Genomic DNA, 12,169 nt, shown 5'->3' on the forward strand with positions numbered 1-12,169 from the left:
GTGCAGTTTGTGGGTGTGACTGCCAAACTACTGGAAAACTGGGGAGCTGGGGGGAGGAGGCCCAGTCCCTGTCTGAGCAGGCTTGGAGGTCTGAGCACTCATGAGGCCTGCATACTTGGGTTTTTCTGCCAGTTCCCTCTCACAAAGGCAATTCTTTTTCTTTTTTTTTTTTGCTTTTAGGGTCACACCCAGTGATACTCAGGGGTTACTCCTGGGCTTTGCACTCAGGAATTACTCCTGGCGGTGCTTGGGGGACCATATGGGATGCCGGGGATCAAACCTGGGTCGGCCGCGTGCGAGGCAAACGCCCTACCCGCTGTGCTATCGCTCTGGCCCCACAAAGGCAATTCATGTGGTTAAAAATAGTACAGTGGGTTGGGCGTTTGCCTTGCATATGGTCCACTCAAGTTCAATTCCCAGCATTCCGTTTGGTCACTGGAGCACTGCCAGGTGTGATTCCTGAGCATGGAGGCAAGATTACCCCCTGGTGTTTTATGTGGTATGTGCCTCACACCCGTATGGTTCTGTGGATCTTTATCAGACTTGATGGATTTTTGGACTAAGGAGAGAGGGAGTCCCAAGGGTCAGTGTTATCTATTTAACAAGGCTGTGAGAAGGGGATTGGTTCTGTAAGTGCAATGCCCTGAGTTGTAAGAAACACAAGGATGCCCTCCTAGGTAAGCTCTAACTCAGCCAACCAGAGGTCACAAAGAAGAGCCACCATCTCTGTTTCCCAGAAGTATTTGGTCCAGCTGAGATGGGGAGACAAATGAAGATTCAGGACAGGTCCGCTGTGTGAGCAATGGGGAGAGGCTAGGAGATGACCAGATGGGAGGAGATGACCTCTGAGCTGAGTCTAAAAGGAGTTTGAAGTTCTCCACAGGAAGGTGAAAATGGGAGGTGGTTGGATATAGCCAGGATCAGAGGTGGAGTAAGGAAGAGACAGCATTGAAAGGGTGAGCAGTTGTGGGGTGATTGAACGGAAGCTGGGAGCGAGGTTATTGGAGTGTGAGAGTGGGCAGTGGGCAGGAAAGGCAATTAGCACTGCACTGTCGTCCCGTGTTTGCTCATCAGTTTGCTCGAGCGGCACCAGTAACGTCTCCATTGTGAGACTTGTTATTACTGTTTTTGGCATATCGAACATGCCACGGGTAACTTGGCAGGCTCTGCTGTGCGGGCGGGATACTCTCGGTAGTTCACTGGGCTCTCTGAGAGGGACGGAGGAATCGAAACCAGGTCAGCCGCGTGCAAGGCAAACGCCCTACCCGCTGTGAATTATAAAGGTCCTCATAACTCATACTTGTAAGTCATACTTACAAGTTATACTTGGAGGTTTGGGTTTTATTCCAAAAATCATGAAAAATTTTGAGGTAGTTTTTAAAAGATGTTTTACTTGGCCACACCAAGCAGGGGTTACTCCTGGTTCTCTCCTCAAGAGTCAGTCCTGGCAGTGCTTTGGGGACCATATGGGATGCTGGGGTTGAACCATGGTTGGCTGCTTGCAAGACACGTCCCCTTAACCCTGGAACTATCTCTCCAGCCCCTGCTCAGGGATTTTATGGATAGAAATTACCCGCTTAAGTTTGAATTTTCTTCTAGATGTTGACAGAATGGATGGGAGTGGGTGAGAATGGAGGTGGAGAAAATGTCATTAAACTTAAAAGTACTAAGGACCTAAATGAAGGTAGGACATTAGGGATGGGGAAGGGGATTAGGTGTGAAAATATTAAGGAGAGAGGACTTAGAAGTGTTCGCTCTTAAATAGGACTTGGTCATCAAATTTGTTACTTGTATTTTTTTTGGGGGGGGGGGTCAAAGCCGGCAATGCTCAGGGCTTACTCCTGGCTTTCCACTCAGGGATCACTCCTGGTGGGCTCGGGGAACCATTTGGGGTGCCAAGGATTGAATCCAGGTTGACCTCATGCACGGCAAGTGCTCTGCTTGCTATATCATCACTTGGGTCCCCTGGTCATCAAATTTATAGGACTTGGTCATCAAAAGTAGGAAGAAAGGGGAAAGCATCCCAGGTGTTGGGCCAGAAAGCTCAAAGGGCCAGAATGCACTCATTCACGAGGCAGCCCTGGGGTCCCCGCCCTGCTGGTGTATTGCTGGTGGCCTGTGCGTACCTCCTGGCCTGAGCACCGGACTTCAGGCCCACACAGCCAGGAGTGTTGACCCCAGGCCCCCTGAGCCGTGCTTGGGAGGCCTCTTCCTGTCCGCCCCCAGACCTCGCTGTTAGATTGAGTGACAGGGATTGGAAGTCTGAAGTTGGGAAACGGAAGTTGGCAGGGTAGAATGAGGAAGCAGATGGGAGGTCAGGCAGCTGTGGCTGGATCGAGCTGAGTGTCGTGTGACGGTCCTCGGGGAGGACCTGCTGACAGTCTGAGATTCTGAAAAGACTGCCTGGTAGCTGGAAAGCCCCCAGACTGTGCCTTCAAGTCTCCATCCTCAGACTCCTGACTGAAGGTGTTCTCGCAGGGCTGCGTCCAGGAGTGATTCGGTGTCCAAGCATTGATGGGACCCTCAGGCTCTTTTCCTGAGTACTGAGGTGTGAGCAGAGGCCACCAGAGAGCCTTTTTCCCCCAGAGATGCCCTTTCAGACTGGCTTGGTAGCAGGAATCACATGAAGGAGCACGTTCCTGGAGGAGTCCCTCAAAAGCACCAGCTTCCTGCCTCTGCGTGACCCCCGAGCCTCATGCGTCTCTGAAACATGCTCTCTCCCACTGCAGCACACCCCCGGTTTCTTGCCTCGGTGCTTTTCTTTTCTTCAGATAAATATTCGGAGATGGGAGATTGCTGAAGACATGGCAGTTCTGTTGATAAGTGTCGGAAGGGCCTCCATACTGTGTCCAATAGTGGCTGCCCCCACTGACTGTCCCATCCCACCCACTTGCCCGGGGCTTTCCTTTTCTCTCCTCCTTCCTGCCGTTTCGATATTACTTTTCTTTTTGGGTCACACCCGACGATGCACAGGGGTTACTCCTGGCTCATGCACTCAGGAATTACTCCTGGCGGTGCTCAGGGGACCATATGGGTTGCTGGGAATCGAACCCAGGTCGGCCGCGTGCAAGGCAAACGCCCTACCCGCTGTGCTATTGCTCCAGCACCCCCGTTTTGATATTAGCCATTGGAATAATCCACGTGGAGCCCTCTCTGTGGTTGAGGTTGAGTGCAGGTGGCTAAATGAGATCACCTCGAAGAGAAAGTATCATTGGAGAAGAGGCCTCCAAGGTCATTCCTCTGTGTGTGTGTGTGTGTGTGTGTGTGTGTGTGTGTGTGTGTGTGTATGTGTTGCCAGCAGGTAGATGCAAAGAGGTGCCTGCAAAGGACTGAAGGGAATGTTTACTGAAGGAGGGATCAGGCACTGCCCAAGAGGTTGGCGTGGACTTTGCTGTCAACTTGGAACTGATTGCTGTTGGTTGGGCCTGGCCCTGTGAAGGTCATCCATTGCACTGACTCATGGGAGAGAATTGATGCTGGAGCTAAGGCAGAGATGGGATGGACAGACCTCTCAAGGAATTTTTAAAATTTCAGTCCCCTGATGCCTCTTGTTGGTTTTTGGAACACCCCACTGGGATTCAGGCCTTGAACCTAGGGCGCCGCCCACGGACTCCAGCTGTGGTCCCATTCTGCCTTTCAAAATGAAGACAAAAGCATAACTTAAACATTGTTCTAAAGAGGCCTGAGCGATAGTACAGTGGGTAGGGCATTTGCCTTGCACCCGGCTGGCCCAGGTTCGATTCCCAGCATCCCATATGGTCCCCTGAGCACCGCCAGGGGTAATTCCTGAATGCAGAGCCAGGAGTAACTCCTGAGCATTGCCGGGTGTGACCCAAAAAGAAAAAAAAATTGTTTTAAATTTTCAGAAAAATGGTTAGGATAGCCCAGAGAGAGCCCATTCATTGCAACTCAGTTTTTTAATTATGGAGCGCTTTTCACAGTTAATAAGCCAGTGCTGAGAGGCTGGTGTCTCAGGTCCCTGACCTGATTGATTCAGATTTCCCTGAGTTTTATGACCCAGATGTTTTGGGGACTGCCAGTAAGGTGTTTTGTAAGACTGACCATCACTCTGGATCTGTTTGGTGTTTTTCCTCCTGCTTGGAAAAAGAAGTTGGCGGATCTGGGGGAGAGGTCACAGCAGCAGCCTGTCCCTGCACGCCTACCATGACCTCTCACTGTCAGTGGGCCCGGATATGGTCACCGGGCTGAGGTCAGCTTCAGGGGGTCTCTTTGGCAGAGTTAGACTGGCGTAATCCCCTTTCCACCTGGTCCTATGTGAACCCACACAGAAGGAGCAGGGCCTGGAGGGCAGACTATTTATGTAAACTATTTGGAATTCTGTTACTTTATATTTTTGTTTTGTTTTGTTGCTTGTTTGTGGCCCCACCTGGCAGTGCTCAGGGCTTACTCCTAGCTCTGCCCTCAGGGATCACTCCTGGCAGTGCTCAGGGGACCATATTGGGTGCCAGGGATCGAGCCCAGGTTGGCTGCATGCAAGGCGAGAACCTTACCTGTTGTATTATCATACTCCAGCCCCTATTTAGAATTCTTTGTTTATTTTGGGGGGTGGGGTGGGAGCACACCTGGTGATGCTCAGGGTTTACACCTGGCTCTGCACTCAGGAATCATCCATGGTGGTGTGTGTGTGGGGGGGCACTATGGAGTGTTGGGGACCAAATTCGGGTCAGCCATGTGCAAGGCAAGCGCCTTATCTACTGTACTATCACTTAAGCCCCTATATGGAATTCTTTCTTTATAGGAGATTTGTCTCTTCTCCATTGTTTTCTTTATTCAGTTATTTGTTCACATCAGTATAGATTGATGGATTTTTTGTTTTATGCTTGAATTATAATTCACTACTGTTTTATCCTGTCGCTCAGATCATTCCAGTGGTAGCCATTGGTGCTGTTACATCCCCTGTCCTCTTGGCATAATTCCCGTCATTGTGGGCACTTTCGCTTTTTGGTTTTGAACATTTTCTTGTTTCTGGCACTACAAAATGTTCCCGACTCATCTTGCCTATTTCCGGTCCCACTCCAAGAATAGCCATGTATCGAGAAACCCCGGTTCCTTTTAGTGGAGGATAGAGGTAGAAACACAGTCTGGGGGGGCCGGTGTGGTCCTTGCTGCGGCCATGTCCCTGGGCCCTCTTAGCTGACAGAGCACGAAGTACACGTGTATGTACTTGCCTGTGTATTATACACGTACCTGTAAAATGTTTATCTATATAGTCATCTTTATCTAACCCATCACCACAGGGATCCTTCTAGCCTCCACCCTTGGCTTATCTGGATCCTCCCATTTAAGTCTGACTCCCTTCACCCACGTCTGCGTGTTCTCCAGTGTACATACTGGGTGGTTTCAGAATTATTAACTCATGCTGCTTGGGAAATGATGTTATCATCCAGAGCTCAGTGCTTCTGTACAAGTCCCTAACCTTTAGAGCTGTCTCCTTTCCAGCGTTGCTGGATGAACTGTTTTCCCCTTCCTGGTTTTCAGTGAGGTTGTTTTACACATTTCTCTAACCCCACCCCCTCACCCACTTCTTCCCTTCCTTCCTCCTGCCCTCCCTGACCCAGCAGTGCTCAGGGCTCATTCCTAGCTTTGTGCTCAGGGATTATTCCTGGAAGGACATAGGAACCATACACAGTGTGGGGACTGAACCCAGGTCAGCTCCCTGTAAGGCCCCTGTCTTCCCCACTCCACTGTTTTCAGCCTGGTCCACACATTTCTAATGTAGATACTTTTTCATTTTCTACATTTCACTCCAGGGCCCCTTGACTTAAATGAAAAATAATTTTTTGTTTGTTTTGGGGCCACATCTGGCAATGTTCAGGGCTTACTTCTGAGAAATTCTGGCTCCGCACCCAGGAATTTCTCCTGGAGGTGCTCAGGGGACCACTGGGATGCTGGGGATTGAACACAGGTTGGCCAAATGCAAGGGAAAAGCTCTATCTATTGTACTATCTCTTCAGTCTGCCAAAAGGAATGTTTTAAATGTGTGCAAATTATTAAGACTCAGTCTCTAGGGGGAAGAGAGCATAGCGGGTAAGGTGCTCACCTTGCATACACCTGCCCTGGGCTAGGTCCTCAGCACCCCATGTGGTCACCCATACTATGCCAGGAGGAACCCCTAAGTGCAAATTCAGGGCTCTGGGGGGTGTGGCCAGAAACTCAAAACAAACAAAGAAGATGCACTCTGTGCTATAAAGCTCTGCGGATTTAGGAACCTTTTGTTTCATCCCAAGAGGGGGGGCGTGGTGTGTGTATGTGTGTGTGTGTGTGTGTGTGTGTGTGTGTGTCTTCCCCTCTCTCCCCTCTCTCACCTCTCCTCTCTCTCCTCTGCTCCCTCCCTCCCTCCCTCCCTCCCTCTCTCTCTCTTTCTCTCTCTCTCTCTCCCTCCTTGCCCATTTAAGGCTAATGCTCTACAGCTGACCTGCACCCCATCTCAGTCCAGTTTCTTACAGTTAAGAGTTTAGTTAATTAGGTAATTCTTACAGTCTGCTCCAGTAGCCAACCCCTGGCAACCACCAATCTATTTACCCATCCTATAATTTTGAACGTATAGTATATAGCTTTATCAGACTCACTTCTTTCACTTAGCAATATATATTTCAGATTTATTTCTGACCCTTACTGTTTTTATTTATTGCCAAAAAATTGTTTCCTTTGATGGATGCACAACAGTTTCTCCATTCACCTTTTACAGCACAGCTTAGTTACTTCAGTTATTATAAATAAACTGCTATATACATGCATGTTATGTGGACATATGTTTTTAAGAGTATAGAGTTGGTGGCTGGGGCTGGAACAGTTATAAAGCACATGTTAAAAGGCCCTGGATTAAATCACTGGCACCTGAAAAAGCAAACAAAAATACCCAGAAATGTGATTTTTAGATCATATGGTAAGACTAACATTGTACAAAACTATCAAATTGATTCCAAAGTGACTTTGCCATTTTCTACTCCTACAGTTGATACCATCAATGAATGACAGCTACTGTTAACTCCACCTCTTGGAAGTCACTGATATTGACAGTGTTTCTGGCTTCAGCCATTTCTAATAGATGCTCCAGTATGTCATTAATTCAAAACCTTTAGTTCTCTAAGCTCTATAGCTTAGTGAGAGTAAGGCAAGAAATGGGACTTGGTTTCCATTAATAGTAAACTAACCATGGGATGGTAGAATTCGGGAAGAACCTAGTCCCGTTTTCTCTCTCTCTCTTTTTTTTTTTATTTTATTGCTTGCTGAAGACAATGAGAAGTTGGCCTGAAACATTCCAAAGGATTCAGCTGGAAGTTATATAAAGTGCAGAAGGATGCATCTATTCCAGTATTCTCCATTGAACTGTTGAGTGATTGAACTGTCTATGTTTTGGCTGGATGCTTGCGATGTAGTTACAGATAAATCAGATGTAATCTTGTCCTCACTTAGCCGACAGTCTGAGAGGTGACCTCTATATACAGTGCACAGCAGTCAAGCTATGACGAGAGAGGAGCAGGGCACTGGGGGACCCCACGGGTAGGACATCTGGTCAGTCTAGGAGGGAACAGAGTAGGCTTCTGTGAAGTGAGCTCTAAATCGTGGCCTCCAGGGGCTGGAATGACAGTACAGCAGTTAGGGCGTTTGCCTTGCACGTGGTCAACCCGGGTTTGATCCCCAGAACCCTATATGGTCCCCTAAGCATCACCAGGGGTGACTCCTGAGTGCAGAGCCAGTAACCCCTGAGCATCAGTGGGTGTGGCCCAAAAAGCAGAAAAAAGTGGCCTCCAAAAGGAACTGGCTCTATCGTTCCAGGGCAAAATCCAGCCAGCTGACTTAGTCCAACCCATGAGCTAAGAATAGTTTTCACTTTGGGAATGTGGAGCAGGTTTCGGGTCATGTCCAGCTGTGCTCAGGGGCTGTTCCTGGCTCTGTGCTCAGGAGTGACCCCTAGTGGTGCTCGGGGACCCATACATGGTGGTGCCAGGGATGGAACCTGGGTCTGTTACATGCAAAGCAAGTGCCTCACCCCCTGTTCTATCTCTCTAGCCCCCGTTTTTACATGTTTAAATGTTTGGAAAGAATTGAGTAACATTTTGTGGTTCTTATATGGGGGAAATTATATAACAGTTAAATTCTGGTGTCCATAAATGTTTGTGCTCATGGTTGCTCTGATGCCCCAACAGCAGAATTGAGCAGTTACAATAGGACATTTACATTCCCGCCCTTTGCACAGAAATTTTGTTGATCCCTGGCCACAGGATGGACTGGACTTAGCCATACAAAGCAGAGTAAGACAAAAGAACTGGTTGCTGATAGGGTATTAACTGTAGTAAACTGGAATATACTTAGAGTATGACAGTCAGGGAAGTAGAGATCCCGCCAGAGGTAAGCAGGATCCAGACTGGAAAGAAATTTGTCAGTGATGTAAGGGGAAGGGCTTGGGTTTCATTAGTGGGGAGCTTTTAAAGTCATGTGTCTGTTTGTATATGTGTGTGCGCGTGTGTGTGTGTGTGTGTGTGAGAGAGAGAGAGAGAAAGAGAGAGAGAGAGAGAGAGAGAGAGAGAGACTGAGAGAGAGAGAGAGAGAGAGAGACCGAGAGAGGCCTGATGATGCTCAGGTCTTACTCTTAGCTCTGTACTTGGAAATTACACCTGGCAATGCTTTGGGGACTGTATGGGTTGCCGGGGATTGAACCCAGGTCCACTGAGTGCAAGGCAAGCACTCTACCTACTGTGCTATCACTCTGGATCATGCTTTTTATTTTATTTATTTATTTTTTTTCTGGTTTTTTGGTCACACCTGGCGATGCACAGGGGCCACTCCTGGCTCTGCACTCAGGAATTACTCCTGGTGGTGCTCAGGGGACCATATGGGATGCTGGAATTTGAATCCGGGTCGGCCACGTGCAAGGCAAATACCCGCTGTGCTATCTCTCCAGCCCCTATTTTATTTATTTTTAAATGGTTTTATTTTATTTATTTTTTGTTTTTTGATCACACCCAGTGATGCTCAGAGGTTACTCCTGTTTCTGCACTTAGGAATTACTCCTGGCGATGCTTGGGGGACCATATGGGATGCCGGGGATTGAACTCGGGTCGGCCATATGTAAGGCAAACGCCCTACCCACTGTACTATTGTTCTGGCCCCACATCCTGCTTTTTAAAGGGTTTTAATTGATGTGATCACATTTACTTTTTCACAGTTTAATTCTCTGGCCAGAATGTGGAGATTGGGGTAGAGAGGGTAGATGAGAAAGGAAGTAGGAAGACTAGTTTAAGTTTTCTTTTTTTTTCTTTTTTTTTTTTTTTTGCTTTTTGGGTCACACCCAGCGATGCTCAGGGGTTACTCCTGGCTTTGCACTCAGGAATTACTCCTGGCAGTGCTTGGGGGACCATATGGGATGCCGGGGATCGAACCCGGGTCGGCCGCGTGCAAGGCAAACGCCCTACCCGCTGTGCTATCACTCCGGCCCCAGTTTAAGTTTTCTTGTTTGTTATTTGGGCCAAACCCCGTGGTGTTTGGGGGTACTCGGGCTCAGTGCTTGGGGTCACTCCCGGTGTGTTCAGGGCATCAGGTAGAGCTGGGGATTGAAACTGGGCCCTCCTCAGGTTGAGCATGTGCTCCGACCCCTCAGGCTACCTTTAGGACCCTAACTGAGGTTTTTGCCGTCCTTTAAGGAAAACGTTGGTAAGTTAGTCTAGTATTAGCCAAGGGTAGGAATACATTGACTAGAGAGACATTTAGGAAGTCAAAAGGAAAAACTTTGGCAATTGATTGGAAGCATGGACATGTAAATATTTCTGTTTAAACCGATTTTTTTTTTCAACTCCAGAGTTTGTGTTTCCTTGTTCACGTGAACGTGGTTGAGAAATCCATGTTTAGTAAGAGTCTTCCCAGCAGAATTCTTGAGTGATGTCTCACTGCTCCGGGCTGTTCCTTAAGTTGTCCTACAGCACCAGTTCTCCGGCCTCTGTGAGCTTTTCCTCATGGCCGGAGATTTCGGTTCTACGGAACAGAAGAGCTGGTGGGCTAACTTGCTTTCTCTCTCTCAACACTGCTTCGTGGTGGTGCCCAAGGATTGATTGAGCCAGGGTCAATCAGGTGTAAGCACACGTTGCCAGGAAGCAGAGAGGGAAAAGGCTGGGCTTCGGCCGAGAAGCTGTGTCCTGCCTGTCAAAGTGTCTGTTAGGATGTTTATGTTTATTTATTTATTGGCCACACGCAGCAATTCTCAGGAGTTGTTCCTGGGTCTGCACTCAGGAGTCACTCCGAGTGGTGCTTGGGCCACTGGGGTGTTGGGATACTGGGCATCGAATCCGGGTTAGCCACGAGCAAGGCAAATGCCCCACCGCTACCACTGTACTCTCTCTCCAGCCCCCAGATCAGCGTGTTTCAATGCGTCCCTCTCCCTGCAGGTGCTTCTCACCTGGACAGTTCGAAGCCAAATGGGAAAGGCCTGCTTGTGGACCAGAGCCTGTGCAGCCAGGATAGACCAGAAAACTTGCCCGCAAGGTAATGCAGCCTTCCCGCCTCTGTGCTCGGGGCATCGCGTTTTCTCAGAGCTGAGGTCATTCCCGTGCGGGACGATGCCTACTCTCCTGGGCCCTCTTCCTTATTCGTGATTGTCACTTACTGGGTATGCCAAACACCATGCAATTACGTAGACTGTCTCCTTCTAACCTAAGAGTTGTCATTGTTCTTCCCATTGTCTAGTCCAGGAAACTCAGGTGAAGATATGTTATTTATAACTTCCCCAAAACCCACAACTAGTAATTGCCAGACCTAGGATCTGAAGTTGGCAGCCTGGCTCTAACTGAGGGAGAGCAGAAACGTTTGGAGTTTTCCCTCCTGTCCTTTTTTTTGTTGGCGGTGGTGAGATGGGGAGTAAATGAAAATAGAAAAAGGAAGTATCTTCACAGTCAGAAACCTCCTAAAAGAATGGAGGGACAGTGGGGCCGGAGGTAATAGGTAATAGTCCAGTGAGTAGGGCACTTGCCTTGCATGCAGCCAACCCAGGTTCAATCCCTGGAACCCCATATGGTCCTCTGAGCCTGCCAGGAGTGATCCCTGAGCTCAGGAACCCCATATGGTCCTCTGAGCCTGCCAGGAATGATCCCTGAGCTCAGGGGCAAGAATAGTTTCTGAGTACCACTAGATGTGCCACCCCCGCCCTAAAAAAAAAAAAAAAAACCACACACTCACAAAAATGGGAGGACAAGCACCACAGGGTGGCCCCCAGCACACAGGGTCAAAGCAATACCCATCACTAGTCCAGTCCACACTCAGGACCCCTAAACACTGGCTGAGAAAGAAATGCACCCCCTCCGACCCCACCTCACTACCAGCTTGGGGAAGTTATAAAGAACATCTCTTCACCTGAGTGCCACTATGTGCTGGTATATTTTGCTTGAACTCTAGCGCCCTCTACAGTTGGTAGCCAGAATCAGATGGGCAAGCTATAACAAACAGTACCACCTTCTTTTTTAAGGAGGTGGGGGTGGGGGAGTTGTTGGGCTGATAAACCCTGTGGTGCTCTGGGGCTACACCCAGTCCTGTACTCAGGGAGCCATATGCCATGCCAGGAATCCAGCTGGGCCAGCCACATGCAAGGCAAGCGCCTCTACCCCTGTACTATCTCTCTAGTACTATATTCTTATTTTGTCCTTTTTGTTAGTCTTAGTTATGCAATTAAACAACAAGGAACAATTCCTGACCTTTAAGTATAGCAGTGTAGCTACGTATTCAGTCACAATTTACTTTTGACCTTTTTTTTTTTGCTTACATAGGTACTTTCCCCCCCCCCCAGATTTAGTTAGTATGTACATGATGATAATGTGGACATGATGATAAATGTAAGTAGCATTTATCATGGTAGGACCAGGGACATGTCTCAGTTGCATGCCTAAGACCTGAGTTCAGAGGGCCAGCATGATGGTACAGTTTGTAGGATGTTTGCCTTGCACGCGGCTGACCCGGGTTCAGTTGCTGAGCCCTCCTGGAGTGATCACTCCTGAGCCCTCCAGGAATGATCCCTGAGCACAGAGCCAGGAGTAAGCCCTGAGCACTGCTGTGTGTGGCCCAAAGAACAAACCAATGAACCAAACAAAAAATAGGACCTGGGGCTGGAGCAATAGCACAGCGGGTAGGGCGTTTGCCTTGCACGCGGCTGACCCAGGTTCGA

At 48.6% G+C, this 12,169-nt stretch overlaps 1 protein-coding gene across 6 annotated transcripts in view; it reads left to right on the forward strand.

Annotated features, from left to right (window-relative positions):
* Window positions 1-12,169, forward strand: part of INPP5B (inositol polyphosphate-5-phosphatase B) — a 78,701-nt gene that overhangs the window by 33,642 nt on the left and 32,890 nt on the right. For all 6 annotated transcript variants that reach the window (XM_055138990.1, XM_055138994.1, XM_055138991.1 and 3 more), the window contains one exon: window positions 10,404-10,500. In XM_055138990.1, the coding sequence (XP_054994965.1) occupies window positions 10,404-10,500 (97 nt within the window). The remainder of the gene's footprint in view (window positions 1-10,403; window positions 10,501-12,169) is intronic.

Source organism: Sorex araneus, chromosome 5, assembly GCF_027595985.1.
Source record: "Sorex araneus isolate mSorAra2 chromosome 5, mSorAra2.pri, whole genome shotgun sequence".
Classification (NCBI taxonomy): Eukaryota; Metazoa; Chordata; class Mammalia; order Eulipotyphla; family Soricidae; genus Sorex; species Sorex araneus.